Source organism: Gossypium raimondii, chromosome 13, assembly GCF_025698545.1.
Source record: "Gossypium raimondii isolate GPD5lz chromosome 13, ASM2569854v1, whole genome shotgun sequence".
Lineage (NCBI taxonomy): Eukaryota > Viridiplantae > Streptophyta > Magnoliopsida > Malvales > Malvaceae > Gossypium > Gossypium raimondii.
The window spans coordinates 51,333,080-51,353,681 of NC_068577.1; the positions used below are offsets into that span (position 1 = coordinate 51,333,080).

General features: G+C 35.6%; 2 protein-coding genes across 2 annotated transcripts; one reads left to right on the forward strand and one right to left on the reverse strand.

Moving 5' to 3' along the window:
- Positions 1-11,473: 11,473 nt before the first annotated feature.
- On the forward strand, positions 11,474-12,987 carry LOC105784187 (F-box protein At5g07610). The gene has a single exon (XM_012609990.2). The coding sequence runs from the start codon at positions 11,519-11,521 to the stop codon at positions 12,713-12,715; it is 1,197 nt and encodes a 398-aa protein (XP_012465444.1). The 5' UTR covers positions 11,474-11,518; the 3' UTR covers positions 12,716-12,987.
- A 2,886-nt stretch (positions 12,988-15,873) lies between these two features.
- On the reverse strand, positions 15,874-17,449 carry LOC105784188 (L10-interacting MYB domain-containing protein). The gene is made up of 4 exons (XM_052627142.1): positions 17,381-17,449; positions 16,557-16,892; positions 16,347-16,467; positions 15,874-16,034 (listed from the first exon to the last, which is right to left on the reverse strand). Exons 1-4 carry the CDS (start codon positions 17,447-17,449, stop codon positions 15,874-15,876), a joined length of 687 nt encoding a protein of 228 aa, XP_052483102.1.
- Between the last annotated feature and the right edge of the window lie 3,153 nt (positions 17,450-20,602).

The window sequence follows — 20,602 nt, forward strand, 5'->3', positions numbered from 1 at the left end:
TGACTGATGAATTGCTAAAACAGCTAGAGGAAAAGTACAAATGGTTGGAAGAGAAATTTAGAGCGATGGAATGTGCAAAAGGCTACTATGGGATGGATGCTAAAGAATTGAGTGTGGTTCCGGATTTAGTGCTCCCTTACAAATTCAAAATGCCAGAGTTTGAGAAATATAATGGAACCAGTAGCCCCGAACCTCATATTACCATGTTTTGCAGTCGAATGACCGGTTATGTCAATAATGACCAACTCTTGATTCATTACTTCCAGGATAGCCTCACAGGGGCAGCATCCAAGTGGTACAATCGATTGAACCGTACCCAGATTAATTCATGGAGAGATTTGGCACAGGCGTTCATAAAGCGAAGCTGACCATGTGATGATATGGTTCCTGATAGAATCACCTTACAGAATTTGGAAAATAAATCAAATGAAAGCTTCAGGCAGTACGTACAGAGGTGGAGGGAGGTCGCCGTCCAAGTTCAGCCACCGCTCCTGGAAAGGGAAATGACAATGCTATTCATAAATACATTGAAAGCTCCATTCATCACACATATGTTAGGGAGTGCGACAAAAAGCTTTTCTGACATAATCATGAATGGTGAAATGATTGAAAGCGCCATAAGGAGCGGAAAGATTGATGCTGGAGAAAATAACAGAAAGCAAGCCTCAAAAGAAAAGGAAAATGAGGTGAACAGCGTGAATACGTACGGTAAATCGATTGCTAATCAACAGGGTTCATCAAGACAAGATTTAGGTGTGAAGCCAGGTACTGAAAAACTTCAGTTCACGCCAATTCCAATGTCGTACAAGGAGCTGTATCAAAGCTTATTCGATGCGCATGTTGTTTCTCCTCTACATGTGAAGCCTCCACAGCCTCTGTATCCCAAATGGTACGATGCAAGTGCACAATGCGATTATCATGCGGGAATTACGGGACACTCAATAGAGAATTGCATTACTTTCAAAAAACTAGTTGAAAAATTCATCAACATGAGTGTTGTCAAATTTGATGGCTCGTCTAGTACAGAAAATTCACTACCCAGTCATGATTGAATGCAATATATGAAGGGGTGTCGAGAAGTGTTCACGATGAAACAACTGAAGAAGGGACCTTGTCAAATTCTCGCCCTTATAGACTTGGTAGTGTTCTAAATAATTAGACTACAAAAGAAACCCCTATAGTATTTAGAGATTACTCAAAGTAATGTTTAAAACGCACTTGTTGCCTTCAGCCTAGAGGCAATGAGAATTCCTTTATGAAATAGGCTCATGTCTGAACATCGTTATTCTAATAAAATACATCTTTGCATTCATATTCTTTCATTATACTTTCATTCTTTCGAATCTTCTTCCATATTATTCTTTTATTCATTCATAATTGTACAAATGATTATTCATACATTCTTTTGTATATTCTTTGGTACTTGCTATAAGTCCCCAGATATCAATGACGTGAGTGACGCTGTGACACACTCAGAATTTTCTTCTTGAGCGAGGCATGTGTTTAGAGAGATCTCATGACTTTGAAAATGACACAGATTGTAGCCTATCTCTGGACTTGTTGAGGATGGTAGAGCATGAAGGAAATTTTACTTCCTGAGGAGACAGTGGAGATTGTGACCTTAAAGGAATGTACATAACTGGAGAAACAAAACAAGACCTTGTTGAGTTACCTCAAGAGTTCAAAGATGTCCCAACATAGCCATACCAGGATATGCCCAGGTTAAGCATTGTTATTGTAATCTGAACAGCAGTACGACATCAAAAATTTATAGTATGTTCAAGATAAACAACACGAACAATGCAGTTAGAATTCTTTGTTGTGGCAATGCTTTATTTTTTGGCTCATCATAGTTTTGCCCGTTAAAGTCAAGTTGTCATTTCTTCATATTGAAAAGGAAGATCTAAAGTTTTTTCGTCATAGTTAAATTTCGGCTCTACGAGAGAAACCTGATACTGAAGAAGATATTTCGCATACAAAATGAAAGGGGAAGATTTTTATGGAATGACATTGATTCTGATCGAAATGGATGACAAGGGCTTGTCTCTGTCGGGGCTTTGCCTTTCTCTTGGGCCTATCGCGGTTTTTGCCTATTGAAGACAAGATTATTTCTCTCTGAGTTTTTGGATCCAATTCTGATTGAAGAGGAATATTCAAAGTTATCCATCATGGTCAAATGCGCCAGAAGAAGATAATGCGAGCTAACAAAAGGTTCAGCCCAGAGAATTCCACGAGGGTGACCTAATATTGAAGATTCTCCCTCTACAAAAATATATTTTGGAGGGAAACGGATTGGGAAGAACCTTATGTTATAGAGAAGGTTTGTTTTTCAAATGATCTTTGATTTTGAGTGAGATGGATGATAAACCTGCAAAGTCCTGTAAACTCAGATTCAGTCAGGAAATACTCCGCTTAAGGAAAGAGATGACCAAGGTAAGAAACTCGCAAAGGGCACTTTGAGTCGAAAAAAATGATGAAATGAAAAAAATGAAAAAGTGAAAAATAAAAAATGAAAAAGTAAAATGGAGAGCCTAAGGTGAAAACCCGCAAATGGCACCTTAGACAAAAGGGGATTTGAGTATAAAACCCGAAAATGGCGGCTCAAACATTGATCAGAATGAGCATGAGGTAATTAGAGCAGCACAAATGTTGATTAGAATGGGGCATACTATGATCTTGCTATGCCTTAGTCAGCAGGAAAGGGTACGCGACATCTTGGGGCATCAACAGAGTAATATAGATCTCCTAAATACATGTCAAACTCAGAATGGTCTTTAGGAGGTTTATGCAGAGAAGTTCAAGCTGCAATATCTGGGGCACCTTGTCTCCATACTATTTATTTTGAATTTTTTATTTTTGGGATACTTCATTCTTTTCCAAGATACACATTCCCAATCAATTTCTTTGCTATCCTTATTTACTATTTTTGATAATCTATTCCTTTCGAGCTATGCTCAGAACCAATTGTATTCACATCCATTGTTATACCCTTTTTGCAAGCATATTGCATTAGAATAATGATTAATGGACTAATAAAACTTTCACGAAGGAAGTTTTGCATATTACTCTAGAAGTTTCTAAATAATACAGGAACCTGAAACAGGATTATTGTTTAGAACGCACCAAGTTTAAAGGTTGGAAATTTAAGAAAGAAAAGTCTAAATTAGGACTTTCTCTTTCGATTTTGTTATCAAAAACATTGATTGAGCAAAGTGACAAGATGTCAGGTTATTGACAAAGCTAAAATAAACAAGCAAGTAATGATCACCAGACAATAGGAAGAAATTTCCTCGGAGAAGAAAGTCTTCATCTATGCATGAGCCTTTGGTACGACACTCGGAGAATGGTGTAAGGGACCAGAGAGATTTAGATCCTATATCCTTGAATAGTGATAAGAGAGGATTGAGGAAAGCCATAAATTTCTACCTTCGGGCTGCAATGGGAGAATGATGGTACAAATTTTTGCGCCCTGATGGATTAAATTTGAGGTTTACAGTGGGGGCAACCTGGCTAAATGTTTCTTCAGAAAAGCCAGTCAAGCAAGAAGGCATTGTAACACGTCAGTTACAAAGCCTTAATAAACTTCGAGTAATGACAACCTAAGCGGGATCATTCTCGGAAAAATAAAATTTTGCATTCATGTAAACACTATTCACACATGTCTAGTTAGGAGCATTTGATGCATTTTGATCATGCCATCCTAATCATTAGGCATAATTAGGTTCATTATACAGGTCATGTTCCCCAGAGAACAGATTAGTGAAAATAGCAGATCTTGCCTTCCTGCATCGACAGCGAAGCAGATCGAAAACAAAGCCTCGTTTTCCTCGGTTGTAGTGGAGCAGATTAAGGATAGCAGATCTTGCCTTCCTGCATTGATAAGAAGCAGATTGAAGATGGCAGATTTTACCTCCCTGTGGTAACAGTGGAGTACATTGAAGCCAGTAATTCTACTTCCCTGGACAACAGTAGAATAGATTGAAAATTTCAGATCTTATCTCTCTAAGCAGTAGTGGAGCAGATTGAAGATGGCGGATTTTACCTCCCTGTAGTTACAGTGGAGTACATTGAAGCCAGTAATTCTACTTCCCTGGACAACAGTGGAATAGATTGAAGATTTCAGATCTTATTTCCCTAAGCAGTAGTGGAGCAGATCGAAGATGGCGGATTTTACCTCCCTGTGGTTATAGTGGAGTACATTGATGCCAGTAATTCTACTTCCCTGGACAACAGTGGAATAGATTGAAGATTTCAGATCTTATCTCTCTAAGCAGTAGTGGAGCAGATCGAAGATGGCGGATTTTACCTCCCTGTGGTTACAATGGAGTACATTGAAGCCAGTAATTCTACTTCCCTGGGTAACAGTGGAATAGATTGAAGATTTCAGACCTTATATCCCTAAGCAGTAAGGGAGTAGATCGAAGATGGTGGATTATACCTCCTTGTGGTTACAGTGGAGTACATTGAAGCCAGTAATCCTATCTCCCTAGTTAGCAGTGGAATAGGTTTTCTATCTTGATTAACTTATTCACTTCGAGCTTTGCTCTCAATAAATTTCATCTTATCCATTGAGATAATCTTTTTCATCTTATCTCAGCAAATTTTGCTATCTTGATTAATTTATTTCGAGCTTAGTTCTCAAGCAAATTTTATCTTGTCTATTGTGATAATCTTTTTTAAGAATTTTTCATTGAAATAACGATTAATGGACTGACAATATTCAAGTAGAGTGAGTTCTACATATTACTCTGAAAGCTTCTAAATAGTATGAGGACCTGAAGCAGAACCGATATTTAAAACTAACCAAACTTAAGGGTCAGAAGCATTTGAAAAAGATTAGTCTAAATTGCGATTGTTTCTTTGGATTTTCTTATAAAGATACTAGCTGAACGAGAAGGCATCAGTGGTAGAACTTTGATGAACAACGAGGAATGACAATCCAAATATTAAAAGGGGTCATTCTCATGACATTCTGCATTCATGCAAATATCATTCATACACGTCTAGTTAAGAGCGTTTGATTCATTCTGATCATGTCATCCTAATCACTAGGCATAATTAGGTTCATAAAATAGATTATACAGGTCATGTTTCCCAGAGAACAAATCAGTGAAGATAGCAGATCTTGCCTTCATGTACTGACAGCGAAGTAGATCAGAAGCACCAGCCTTATCTCCCTGAGCAGCAGTGGAGTAGGTTGAGGATTGCAGATCTTATCTCCCTTAGCAGTAGTGGAGCAGATCGAAAACGGCAAATCTTATCTTTCCAAGATAGTGGGGAGTCGATTTAAGCCACCAGCCTTGTCTCCTTGAGCAGCAGTGGAGTAGGCGGAAGATTGTAGATTTTATCTCCCTAAGCAGTAGTGGAGCAGATCGAAGACGGCGAATCTTATCTTCCCGAGGTAGTAGGAAGCAGATTTAAGCCACCAATCTTATCTCCCTGAAGTTGCAGTGGAGCAGATTAAAACCACAGATCTTATCTCTCTGAAGTTGTAGTAGAGCAGATCGCATAAAATCTTATCTCCTTAAGCAATAGTGGAGCAGACAGAAGAAACCAATCCTATCTCCCTGAAGTTACAGTCAAGCGGATTAAAACCACATATCTTATCTCTCTGAATTTGTAGTAGAGCAGATCGCATCCAGTCTTATCTCCCTGAAGTTGCAGTGGAACAGACTAAAACCACGAATCTCGTCCCCATGGAGTTGCAGCAGAGTAGATTGAAGTCACATCTCTCTGAAGATACAGTAGAGTGGATTGAAGCAACAAGACACAGTGGACTTGAATGAAGCTACTTGAGGAAGATAAGCACCAGAATAAGTCAAGACTCGGCGGGACCGGGTAAAATTGGCCTTTCTGAGTCTTTGCTCTGTTCTCGTTGCACGACAACGAGCAAAGAGGGGCAGCTGTACAGACCCATTTATGCCCGGGCCTAGTGCCAAAATAAAAGCAAATACAATACCCTATCCCAATTACTAAACCGGCCCAAACATTAACCCTCAGCCCAAATTTTAACCCTAAGCCCAAACCTAATAGCCCAAACTTAAAATTTCAGCACCAGCAAACCCTAGCCAAGGTCTCTAATGCCGCACAGTCACTTGACCCAAATTTTTGCGCCTCCTCGCCGCCGCTCATTGTCGCTCGCCAATTACCGACTTCGCGTATTTACTATGTCCCATTGCACCTGCAAAACCCATAACATGCGAACAGAAACAACAAAAAGGAAAAAACAACAAAGAAGCAGCAAACAACAGAGAAAATCCAAATACAAAACGACAAACTAAACAGAGATGAAACATTTGTAATTTGGCTATAAAAGCCACAAGCCTTTTCTTTGTATGGGTTCGGACATTTTGAGAATATCAGAAATAAGAAAAACAGAGGTTGATATTTCATTTTTTTATCTATTTACTCATCATTATTATTATTTTTTCTTATTTTACGAATCTGTTAATAAAAAGAAAACGAACATAAAAGAGGAAGGAGAATACCTGGGGTCGCTTGAAAAGCCCTTCGCCGGCCATTTCGGCCGTCGAAATTGGAACGTGAGGGGGGACAAGGGGTTTTCTCCTTTCGGCCTTGAAGTCTAGAAGTCTAAGCCTTCGGGCGTTTGAAAACGGACTAGAGCACGACTTTAGCGTCGCTCCGATCACCACGGCGGCGGCCACGGCCCAAAACCTGGCCGGATTTGAGGGCTGCGAGAGAGAGAGCTAAGAGGCTCTCAGTTTTTTTTCAAAAAATAAAGGGTTGGACAGAGGTTTTTTTTATTTTTTTGATATTTATGCTAAGGGTGATACAACGCCATTTTGCGCATTAGACTATGGCCAAAGCAATGTCGTTTTGTGTCATACCCGAAGACCCGACCCGCATTCATGGGATCCGCGTGTTTTCAGATGTGAGGGGATATTTGCGCATGCAGTACCTCTGACTTTACAGCATGGCGCAATCTGATCCTTTTGTTTATTTTTAATTTGGGTTGCAAATTTAGCTGGCGTTTCAATTTGGTCATTGAACCATATAGATCCCTCGGTTAAAATGCCGCGTTCCAGGACCAGGGAATATTATCCTGAAGGTCCCTCGCGCTTTATGCGCCTTATATTTCAGCCCCGAACCACTTCTTTTACTTATTTGCGAATTTGGTCCCGAATTTTTTGCCCGATTTCAATTCGATTCTCGGCCTATTGAACCTTAGATTTTTATATTTAAAAAAAAGAATCAATTTTATTTAATATTTCATTTAATACTATTTACTTGTTTATTTTTAATTATTGGTCAACTTACATTAGATTTTGTCTTACTTATTTATTCATTCTCAATTTCTTACTTGATTTGTTTATTTTATTTTTACCATCATTATTGCAATTTCATTTCTATCATTTATTTATTTGTTATTTTTAAGAATTTTCAAAATTTAGATTTATAATTATCGTAGTTATTGTTGATTATTATTATTGTTTTATTATATTGCTATTTATTTCATTAATCTTATTCATGCGTATATATTAAGATTTATTAGCATTGACGCCATATGTATATTTTATTATGCATGCTATATCACGGTAATTTTAAACGTATGTTGCACTATCGTATGTAGCCATGTACAACTCCTTTTGTGTATTAAACGATTTCTTTAATAAACCTAATACATTAAACGCATATTTTTAGGCATTTCATTTCCTTTTTATCCACATAAAAATTTCAAAATAAGTCAATATTTTGCGTTTGGAAGTTCGAGAAAACGTGCCCTAACGTGCTGGGTTTCGATTTCTCGTTTGATCAAATAGCCGAATATCCTTTCAAAATTTTAAAGTGAGGAAATATTTGCGTTTGGAAATTCGAGAGAACGTGCCCTAACGCGCTGGGTTTCAATTTTTCATTCGACCAAATAGCTAAAATATTCTTTAAAAATTTCAAAATAAGGCAATATTTTGCGTTTAAAAAATCGAGAAAACGTGCCCTAACGTGCTGGGTTTCGATTTCTCGTTCGACCAAATAGCCAAATATCCTTTTCAAACTTTCAAAATAAGGCAATATTTCGCGTTTGGAAGTTCGAGAAAACGTGCCCTAACATGCTGGGTTTCGATTTCTCGTTTGATCAAATAGCCGAATATCCTTTCGAAATTTCAAAGTGAGGAAATATTGCGTTTGGAAATTCGAGAGAACGTGCCCTAATGTGCTGGGTTTCGATTTCTCGTTCGACCAAATAGCCTAATATCTTCTTAACTTTCAATCCATATTATTCAAGTTTTCTTTAAGGATCGTATTTTTTAAAATTCTTCAAAGTTTTCGATCTCCGACACTAAGACACTAACTAATCAACTAGGTACCAATTTTGGGCGCATCGAGGGTGCTAATCCTTCCTCGTATGTAACCGACTCCCGAACCCATTTTTTGGATTTTTGTAGATAGAAAAATAATGTTTTAATAAATCAAACTATTTATTGGAACGATCAAATTGTGAGGTGATCCAATCACACCTCATTAAAAAAGATTGGTGGCGACTCCTATTTTCGTTTTATTTTCAAAATCCAAGTCGACCCCGTTTTATCAAAAAATAGTGTCAACAACAATAATCACCGGAACTCTGATACCATGTTAAAATAATCAAGAAATCATACATCTTATTCAAATACTGATAGTGCATTCTACATTTATAGACTTGGTTAACTAACAAACTAACTTTCATATAACTAATTCTAACTACCCTGCTAACTGCTTTACTTCTCAACAAGTTTGATGCGGTTCCTCTGAAGCATAACGGCAGAGTCAGAGTCCCTTTCTTTGATGACTTGAATTCTGCCCCGAGCATCGATGTTCTTCAGTCTTGTTATAGGTTGTTTCTTTGTAAGTCTGAGGTTGGAAACCTTAAAAACGTCATCTCTAGGTACTTTATTTGCAACCCCAGTACTAAGAAATTCAAGGAGATATCTTCACCTGAAAACCCTTTTAAGGACTATATAAAATTTTATGTCAATATGGCTTTTGATCTACTGAAATCGCCTTATTACAAGGTTATTTTTGTTCGTGAAGTACCTGATCAACCTTCCAACTATAAACCGGATGTATATTCATCTGAGACTGATTCTTGGACTTTCTCTAGAATCAGTTTCTGTGTGAAAAACAATATACAATTTTTGGATGCTGTTTTCCGTAATGGAAAGATTCATTGGAATTGTTATTGGGAGGATTCATTTTATTTTGATGCAGAGAATGAACCATTGACGATGCCAATACCAACTACGGAAGCACCTCAAATGTGCAGTTATATGGGAGAGTGTCGAGGTGTTTTATATGTTTCAGTGACCTACTTTGTCCTTATGTTGAGAATTTGATGTATTTGAGATGGCAAGTGATTATTCCCATTGGACCCTAAAGCACCGACTGTATATTGGGGAAATTGAGAGGGATTTCTATGATATAACATGGCCTATGATGCTCCTGCATTCTCTGATGTGTGCATTACCAAAGGTTGTGGTGTGGATAGAGTAATCTTGTTTTTGACTTCATGATGTAAGGCCGGTGGGATGATACTTCACTTTATTAAACTCTGCATGCCTATCAGGACTTTGAGAACCTGACTTGTGTTTGAGGTTGTATCCCTAGTATCTAAGAAACTATTTCATATATTATAGTGTAGTGAATAACTAGAACTCAATAACTATTTATGTAATCCTACATATATGCATGTCCATCGTAAGTTTGTGTTCCTTTTAATCATTGATGGATTCAGGGTCGATGTTTTTTATTTTGACTTTTTCAAGTTTTCATCCATTGATTGATGTTTGCAAGCAAGTATTTCTTAGTTTTAGTTGTTGCACTTAATTTCTTATTTCATATCTTATGTTACCGGCTTTCTTCACAAATATTTGTTTGGCAAGTGTTGAAGTTTTATGAATTTGTTCTTTTTTTTTGTTTTTTACATAAATATACTAATGGGATACCCATGTCAAACATACTTTTTGTTCCACTTAATAAGCATGTATGAAAGCTTATCTTTTGATGTTTAATTCCTCTTTCTATGTGCAATGTTGCATGTCATGACATTGAAGTCAATGTTTGGAGTGTTCAAGAGTAGCAAGTTATGTTACTACATCTTATAGAATTGTTTGTTTGTTTGTTTGTTTTTTTCTCTCTTTTGAAATTAGAGTTTCTGCAGTAATTTATTCTTTTATAATAAATATTCTCTAAAAAGGTAAATGGGTAGTCATAAAAATTGTTTTATTCTTATTAGCAGGCAGTGAACTCCCGACCTAGTGATTAAGATATTGTTTGGTTTTTAATCATAAAAATTTTGCTCTCAATTCAATAGATGGAATACATGTGGACATCGGACGGTTTGGAATACGTTGCTTAAAATTTTTTGTATTATTTTAAATATATTAAGTGAGTTATATTTAAGTATTTTAATACTTGATTTGGGAAATCATGAATATGATTGAGCTACTTTTTGTTTATATTTATAATTTTATTATTAAAAATTTTTAATTTAAATTAAAATTAAGTATTAAAAATCGAATTTGAGATTGGGAATTGAACTTCAGCTAAATACAATTTGCTATGAGTTTAATGAAGTAAACTTGAGAAATTTTAACTTTTAGTTTGATTTAAAATTAGAATTTAAAAATAAAATTCAAAATTACAATTTTGCATTGAGCTTGAGTCATCTAATGTCAGCCTTTCATTTCCCGCCTTAGTTACGACCCAGCAACAAAGTTTTTTTTAGAAAATAAGGCAATGTTTTGATAAATTGGAAAATACATTTTGAAAAATTAAATAATAAAATTGTTTGATATATTACATAAAATCATTTACGGAATATAATTAGATTGTTTAATAAATATAGATTTTAAATTATATTTTATATTTTAACATTTCATCTTATTCTAAATAAAAAATTAATTTTAACCAATTTTTATAAAAATTATAATATAATATAAATTAAAAATATTCTCCGCATGAGTAAAAATTCTACTACTGGGTTTTAAAGGCAGAAGGCTAAATGCATTCCATTCCCGCCATGACTTCCCGCCTTATGTTAAGAATTGGCAAATTTGTATTTCTTTTTTAAAAAGAAGACACAAAGCAAAAGCGACTTTTACTTTCCACCAACGAGAGGAAAGAGAAACCATAGTTACAAAGATCAAGTCGTATTATTGAAGATATCTCTTACACGTTCCACAATAACAATTAGATGGCATTATTTTACACGAAACCTTTATTTTTAGGAACAATGAAAATATTCTCGCATAAGTAAAAAAATATAATAGGAATTGAATTGAATTAAATTAATTTAAAAATATTGTAAAAATTCTACTACAGGGTTTAAAACAAGTCCTAAATAAAAATAAAAAACAAGAAGGCAGGGGCCTAAATGCATTCCATTCCCGCCTAATTTCATGTAAAAGACGATAAAGCAATATTTTTATTGACTGAAAGTGAAACTTGCCATGGAAGTTCCATATATAGCCAACTATAAAATTGTTGTTCAAATACTTGGGGTTGGAACCACCTACTTTCAACAATGAACCCTAAATTGATGATCAGTTCTGCGGAAAAGATTGGCAACAACCAAGATTTGTTAGCCCAAATTCTTCTTAGATTACCCGCTAAATCACTGATCAAATTCAAGTGTGTCTCAAAACAATGGCTTTCTCTCATTTCAAATCCTCACTTTTGTCTCTCCCACACTCGCCATCAAGGTCATGAAGGGTTTCTCCACCCTACTGCTCTTCTCCTCAGAGTTCAGTGCGTATTATCACCCGAATTCGATGTGGTTCCTTTAAAACATTTCAGTCAAGTCCCCTTCTTTCATTACATTTCTACTCCATATCTCAACATACTTCAATCTTGTAATGGATTGTTTGTTTGTGAGACACTGGATGACGATAATAATGTGTCTGAGTATTTCATCTGCAATCCAACTACTAAGCAATTCAAGAAGCTATCTTTTCTTCAAAACCCCATTAAAGGTGGTGAGTTTTATGTTAGTTTGGCTTTTGATCCTCTTCAATCTCCTCATTACAAGATTATTGTTGTTCGAGAAGTGTTGGAAAACTCTTACATCTTTCAGCTGGATATATATGCGTCCGAATCTGAGAGTTGGAAAGTAGCCACCACTACTTTCGAAACCAAAGAAGGAGATTGCATTGCGTTTGAGGACTCTGTTTTCTGTAATGGGAAACTTCATTGGAACAGTTATGGAAACCAATCATTGTATTTGGATGTAGAGAAGGAATGTTTGCAGATGATGCCAATGCCAACGCCATTAAGAGGGAACCGTCTTGAGATTTATAGGTATTTTGATGACAGCGGTGGGCGTTTATATCTTGCTGCGACATACTTTGCTTACATTGATTTGGACTTATATGTTCATCAAATGGCAAGCGACTATTCACATTGGTTCTTGAAGCATCGTCTGAATATGGGCGACGCCATGGAAGTTTTCCCGGAGCTGAACTTGGGGTGTCATCCATTTTCGTCTGGGTTCTCTGGTGTGAGTTTTGTTGGATCCGAGAGGAAAGAGGAGGTTAAAGTTGTGATATGGGCAGATGGTAAGATAATATGCTACGATTTCAATGATGGGGCATGGAAAATGATACATGATCCAGGACCTGGTCTCAAAATTGGCACTCCAATTGAGCATTTCAATCATTTACATGAACAAAGGTTTATTCCTTACAAATACTTTGAGTCCGTGTATGTATTTGAGGATATGTAAATTCTACCACCAGTCCAACACCAGCAGTCGAGGGTGATATATATATATATATATATGGAGATGATGACGCATCATTCATGTTTTGATGTATATGTATGTATGTAGGTATGGATCTGATGAGGCTTGTTTGATTGATTTGGATATTATGCAAAGATATAGGAAAGTGATTTTGCTAGAAACAATATACAGTAAGACATGTTATTTCGTCATAAATGTGTTGTAAAAATGAGATGAAGTTTATATTTGAGAGGTAGAGAGTGATTGCTTTACGACCACAGATCTCATTATGGGCAACAACAATAGTCTTAAAGCTCGACGCACTTTGAATGAAGTTAGGAGGTTGTGCCATCAAAATTGGCAAGTCACATTAAGAACAAAATATGTTGATAGTATTCCCCTTTAAAACTAAAATCTAACCCAGAAGTCGGCCAACTTCGGTGTCGGGTCGCTGCACTTGCCGTCACCGTCGGTGTCCAATGGGGCCCAAACTTCACCTCCAAAATGAAAACAGTGTCTCTCCTTTTGTTTCCTCAGCTCCCTTTACGTTTTTAAATTAAACCAGATGCTGCTTTATCCATAAATTAAAAAAAAAAAAACCATCTGTCTGCAAAAATCAATGGTGTAAGAAAGAGCATTTTCAGCCACTAGAATGCAAAATAACCGAATAGAGATTCACAGGGCCAATACTTTGATATTTTCTTGTAAAGTAAGCTTAGCACATTCATAAATGGATGTTTAAGGTACATCATTATCGTTAGCGGAGATTCACAGGGGGAAAAAAGAAGGAAATAATTCCCCAAATGCCTCTTTTTCCTTTTTCATCTATTTTTGGAAGGTGATGCCATCAGAATAAAAAATGGCCCTTACTTTTGAAAAATTTGAGTGTTTGGTATTACTGTCAAAAAATACTTTTGAAGAATAAAATGTTTATTTTAAACATGATATTATAAAGTAACAAATATGTATTTAAATAATGTTCAAATTAGTTAATATTATGATATTTTAGCAAAAATATAAAAATAATTTATTATAACTTATTGTTAATATTTTAATATATAATATTAATTTTAAATATTTCTATGTAATTCATATTAATTATTTATTAAATTTAATTAGAATATATAAACTATATTTAAATATTTAAATATTTAAATATAATAATTAAATATTTGTAATTAGATATTGACACAATTGTATTATTATAAAAATTATTTTTATTTTTAATTAATGCTTTTAACACATTTGTATTATTTTATTTTAAAATGTATTTGAATATATAACTCCTATTAGATATTAACATAACATAGAAAACATAAACCTAACAAATTAAAATATTACATATATTTGGATTAAAGTTTTAAAAATGGATAATATTTATAAACCAAATATAAATACTAAAAATTTTACAATAGCATTTACAATTTAAAGTGAATTCATTAAACTAGAAGCTATAGCATCTCTCGTTAATTCCATTTCAAAACAACTTGAATTGTTTGATTCACCGTCATCATCACCATCATCGTAGTCGTCGTCTTCATCATCACTTTCTCGACCATGCGCATTTTCTGAATCAATAATATTCTCATATGCCAAGTTAATATCTTCGTATTCCATAAAATTTGCATCATTTCGACTGACATGTTTTCAGATAAAATTGTGTATCGTCATTGTAGCAACAACAATCATCGTTTGCTTTTCGAAACTATAACTTGGCATATCCTTAAAATGGCCCATTTTTTTTTTCAAAACACAAAAAGTTCGTTCAATCACACTACGTAATGATGAATCTGAATGATTGAATATCTCTTCTTTACTAGATATTGGTCTACCTCTACGAAAGTCAGGTAAATGATATCGCTGACCTCTATATGGTCTAAGATAACCTTTCATTTGAGGATATCCAGAATCAACAAGATACTATTTTCCTACAATTCATAATATAACAAACAATAATTCAAGAATTTTTTTTATAAAAATTATCAATTAAAGAACTTATATTTTATTATTTAAAAAATCACATATAAATAAAATATCTAACCATTTGGTGGGTGCGAAAATTTATATTTCGGATCTCGAATTGCATTAAGAAATATTCTAGTGTCATGTGCTGATCCTTCCCATCCAGCCATGACAAAGGTGAAACACATATTAAAATCACATACTGCCATAACATTTTGAGTCGGGCTACATTTTCTTCCAATACAGGGAATTTGTTCATTTGGTGGAAGAATAGCGGCAATGTGAGTACCATCAATTGCACTTATGCAATTCTGAACAAATAATCATATTACTCTCGTGCATATTTTTAGTCGACCAAATATATTAAAATATAATAGATAAAATTAGATTTTAACCTTAAAATGCAACATATATCTAGAATCATTACGTATTTGTTCGGGTATTGAGCTAAAAAAAGGATCTTCGGGTGCAATTAGATCAGTGGCCATTCTTGAAACTTTCTTAAGCACAATTGCAAAATGTCGACTTATTGTTGATCCAGACCTTTGAAATCTTTCTCGACATTGGGAAACTTTTGCGTCGGTGCCCAAGATGTATAAAAAAATTCCTAACATTTCACTAGAAGATATGTTTCTTGAAGTTTGCAAGCTGTATCTTGTCTCCAAAACTCTCAACAAACTTGTGAATACCATTTTAAACATCCTAAAATTAATCATACAACATGATTCGTGACCGTCAAGGATCTCTCAGATCCATGTCTCACCTGACTGTTTTGAATTCATGCATGGTTGCCTCAATATATACTTCTCGTAATATAATTGTACAGAAGAAGATGCAACAACAAATAATCGGTTAAAACATTCCATGCGTTGTAAAATCTCTTTCTTTTCCCTTTCATCATCACTTTCATCACCGATGTAATTCTCAACTATACTCATCACTTGTGAATAAATTTTATATCCAAAATCATATATAAACAACTATTGATAAAACTAATTTAGTATAAATAAGTAGAACATAAATTCAAATCCAAAGACCAAACATAAACAACTATTAATAAAACTAGATTACACATAAATAAGTAGAACATAATTTTAATATCCAAAAACCAAAAATAAATAACTATTGATAAAACTAGTTTAGCATTGTTGTTTAGTTACATAATAGATATCTCTGAACCCTAGAAGATCAGAAAATTTTCAACTATCTTCCATTTCCGACTTAAGCCACAAAGCTCTAATCTTGAGATTAATTGATAAAAACATAATTCGCTTTTCCTTATTGAGCAATAATTTAAGTGCGAAAAAGTAAAGCGGACTAGCTTCTGGAACTTCTTCCGACATGTTGTCAAGCACTTTGACTGCTTGTGGAATACCAAATGGATCCATAATAAGAGTCAAACTAGATGTGGCTTAACTCATATTGTCAGCTGCATTGCATAATTTTTCTATTTTACTGGACAATCTTGCAGCCCCTCCAATTTGCTTTGAGGACTTCTTTCTTCCAGTTTTAAAATGTGAAATTGATATCTCAGGGTTTTTTTTTCTTTTTTGACCGTTTCCATCAATTTGAACATCATTTGGAATGTGAATATCATTTCTCATATTTTCTTCTTCATTCTCTTCAGGTATTTCGTTGTTAACATCCTAAAAAAAATCACTACGGAGTGTACCAGAAGAAGGTGCCCATGCTTTATCACCAGTTGTAACTATCCCCATGAACATTTGGTCCAACTTCCCTTCGAATTCGGGATCAATACCCAATGTTCTAAATTTTTGAGCTTCAGGCACAACCTACATATAAAATGATAGTTTAATAACAGTAGTTATCAATAACCTCATAAATAAGAAAAAAACAAATATATTTAGAATTATTAATGTACCTGTAGCCTACTCTCCCACCAATCATCTGATGCATCAACGGTTCTTTTTATAGGATTCCACCCTAGACCAGTATCTTCGCCTTTAAGTTTCTTACAAGCTTTCCATTTTTTTAGGGCATTCCACTTATTTTTAAGTTGTCTTTGTGAAAAACCCTTGCCCGTTTCTTTCTCAAAGTTGGTCATTATTTTCAACCATCCATCTTTTGTGAAATGAGTACCGGGCCTATTGCCTTTCAGTATCTCTTTAATACAAATATCACAAATTATTTCTGTCAATCTCTTATCCCACATTGCTTTCACTTTTTCACCACTAACTTCAACCGCCGAAGTACTCATCTATTGTGTATACGAACAGATTCGTTTCAGCCAGTAAAGCAATCAAGAAAATCAAATGTCGCATAAGTATATTTGTTTACATGTGTATCAAAATATTTTCCTCTAATAATAATTTTACCAAAAAATAGACTCGACAGTACATGTTATATGTCATTATTATATTCCCACTGTCCAATGAAACTTTAAAAATTAGCCTAATAGCAATAACATGGCTAGTTTCCATTATCTATAGAGGTAAAGTTCATTTCTTTAGGAAAAAAGATAAATAGAATTTTGCAAATTGATACATCAATGTTAACTGCATCCAACTATTCAGAATCCAAGGCAAAAGCAATGAAAGAAACGTAATAAGCTTACAAACCTGGGATTTACTTTGTCAAGTCCAAGAACCAAGGGTAGGTAAAGATTGTGCACTTTTGAACCTCTCTCAAAAGTAACAGAAAAATAACAGAAAAATCTATCAAACCCTCTCTCCCCTTTTCAGATACCGGTCCAAGATCCGGTTGTCGGCCACCGCGTCGATTCGCTTTATCACGGCGGCCGCCCCACCGTCTCATGGTGGTGGATAAACTAAAAAACTCCGTCCTACCCCTTTTAAACCTCTTGAACTCAGATCTAGGCCCAAAAATGTCCAAAAACATTTGCAAAGGTTCCAAAAAGGCGAGAACCCTTTCAGCTTCTGGTCACCTATCATCAGAGGTGACTTCCTCGGCCGTTCTAATGAAGGGAAAACTCCCTTCCCGGTATGTCATTTCGGCCCTCTTTTATTTATTTATTATTAGTATATAAAAAATAAAAGAGATTGAAGTTACAAGAAAGAAACAGTGATCACCTTGAAATTTCTTGTTTTTATTTCTCAATGTTCTTTCTCTTTTTTTAAAAAAAAAAACCTAAAGCCCCTTACAAAGATGATATTCGGCTATTTATAGCCCATTACATCCATTTGTTTTACAATTTTTCTACTGTTATTGTACTTGTTGTTGTATGTGCTCTCCCTTGCAGGTGCCAAAGGAGTTGGTGGAGCAGGTGGTGGTGGGCAACGGTGGCTGAGAGCAGGTAGGCTAGGGTTTCAGTTTTCTGAAACCCTAGTTTGACTGGGTTCTGGGCCTGTTGGGCTTATTGGGCCAACTGTATTGGGCCATTTATTTTGTTGAGTTATTTGGATCTGTAATGGGTCTGGGGTATTGGGCTGTTTGGGCCTGGGCAAAATTAGGTTATACAGCTGCCCCTCTTTGCTCATTGTCGTGTAACGAGAATAGAGCAAAGACTAAGGAAGACCAATTTTACCCGGTCTCGTCAAGTCTTCAATTTTTTTAAACGTTTCTCTTCCTCAAGTAGCCTCATTCCAGTCCACTGTGTCTTGTTACTTGAATTCACTCCACTACACTTCAAAGAGACCTTACACGTAACTTCAGTCTTCTTCCCAGCAACTTAAAGGGGACGAGATTCGTGGTTTTAGTCTATTCCACTGCAATGTCAGGGAGATAAGACTTGCTATGAACTGCTTTACTACAGTTTCAGAGAGATAAGGTTTGCCATCTTCTACCTGTTTAACTGCAATGTCGAGGAAGTAAGATTCGCCGTCGTAGCTTCAATCTTTTCCATTACATCGCCAGGGAAGTAAGATTTGCTGTTGTAGCTTCAATCTATTTAAATGCAGTGTCGGGGAAGCGAGATTCGCCATCGTAGCTTCAATCTGTTCCATTGCACCGCCTGAGAAGTAAGATTCGCCGTTGTGGCTTCAATCTTTTAAATTGCAATATCGATGAAGTAAGATTCACCGTTGTAGCTTCAATCTGTTCTGCTGCACCGCCTGAGAAGTAAGATTCACCGTTGTAGCTTCAATCTGTTCCGCTGCACCGCTTGGGAAGTAAGATTTGCCGTTGTGGCTTCAATCCTTTAAATTGCAATATCGGGGAAGCAAGATTCACCGTTGTAGCTTCAACCTGTTCCACTGCACCGCTTGAGAAGTAAGATTCTCCGTTGTGGCTTCAATCATTTAAATTGCAATGTCGGGGAAGCAAGATTCACCGTTGTAGCTTCAATCTGTTCCGCTGCACCGCCTGAGAAGTAATATTCACCGTTGTGGCTTCAATCCTTTAAATTGTAATGTCAGGGAAGCAAGATTCGCCATTGTAGCTTCAATCTGTTCTGCTGTATCGCCTGAGAAGTAAGATTCGCAGTTGTGGCTTCAATCCTTTAAATTGGAATGTCAAGGAAGCAAGATTCACCATTGTAGCTTCAATCTATTCCGCTGCACCGCTTGAGAAGTAAGATTCGCCGTTGTGGCTTCAGTCCTTTAAATTACAAACTATGGTTTCTTCGATCTACTTCGCTGTCAGTTCAGGAAGACAAGATCTGCCATTTTCATTGATCTATTCTTTGGGGAACATGACCTGTATAACCCATTTGATGGACCTATTTATGCCTAGTGTTTAGGATGTCATGATTAAAATGAATCAAAATTTCCCAACTAGATGTGTATGAATGATATTTGCATGAATGCAGGATGTCATGAGAATGATCCATTTTTAATGTTTGAGTTGTTATTGCCCATTTCTTAATAAGGCTTTATTCCCAACGCATCAGAATGTTATCTTGTCCAGTTTGTAATGCTCATTTCTTACTTGATCGGATTGCCCCCACCGTAATCTTGGGACATAAAATTCAAAACCATCTTCCTCCTACTGTAATTTAGGAGTATAAGATCTGGCTTTTTCTCAAATCTCTCCCACTGCAAATTGGGGATACAGGATCTGAATCTCCTTGGCCTCGTACACCATTCCCAATGTGTCGTACCAAGTGTTTATGCACAACTATAAGACTTTTTCTTTTGAGAAAACCTCTTCTTATCATTCGGTGATCATTGCTTGTTTGTTTATTGAAGCTTTGTCACCAATACGACATCTTGTCGTTTTGCTTAATCAATGTTTGGACAATAGAATCCGAAAGGATAGTCTCAATTTAGGCTTTCCCTTCTTAAACATTTCAAACTTTAAACTTGGTGTGTTCTAAACAATAGTCCTATTTCAGGTTCCTATATTATTTAGAAATTTCTAGAGTAATATGCAAAACTCCTTTTGCTTGAACATTCAGTCCATCAATCATTATTTCAAATGTTTAAAAAGGATTATCATAATGGACAAACAAAATATTATTGAGAACAAATCTCGAAATGAATAAGTTAATCAAGATAGCAAATTTTGCTAAGATAATATAAGAAAGACAATGGACAAGATGGAATTTTATTGAGAACAAAGCTTAAAATGAATATATTAATCAAGATAGCAAATTCAGCCAGGATCCAAAATAAATAAGATGACGATAGGTGCCCTAGATATCGCAGCACGAGCTTCCCTACATAAGCTTTCTGAAGAACATTCTGAATTTGATATGTGTTTAGGAAATCTACATTACTTTGTCGATGCCCCAAGATGTCGCCTACCCTTTTCTTGTTGATTTAGGTATAGCAGGACCACCACATGCCCCAGATCTTAATCAAAATTTGAACTGCCCCAATCACCTCATGTCTCATCAAAATTTGAGTCGCTTTTTTTCAGGTTTTCGACTCAAATCCCCTTTGGTCTCAAGGCGCCCATTACGGGTTTTCACCTTGGCCTCTCATTCCTTTTTTTTTGGAGACTTAAAGTGCCCTTTAAGGATTTTCACTTTTGGTCCTCTTCCTTCAAGTGAAGTATTTCTTGACTGAA

Bases quoted from the DNA above. Each gene is read 5' to 3' on its own strand.
- LOC105784188 (XM_052627142.1), bottom strand. From the start codon at position 17,449: ATGAGACGGTGGGGCGGCCGCCGTGATAAAGCGAATCGACGCGGTGGC. The intron at 16,468-16,556 runs GTACATTAATAA...TTTTATATGTAG, and splicing joins GGTGGGAGAGTAGGCTACAG to GTTGTGCCTGAAGCTCAAAA. The intron at 16,035-16,346 runs GTACACTCCGTA...TTCCACAAGCAG, and splicing joins AGCATGGGCACCTTCTTCTG to TCAAAGTGCTTGACAACATG.
- LOC105784187 (XM_012609990.2), top strand. From the start codon at position 11,519: ATGAACCCTAAATTGATGATCAGTTCTGCGGAAAAGATTGGCAACAAC.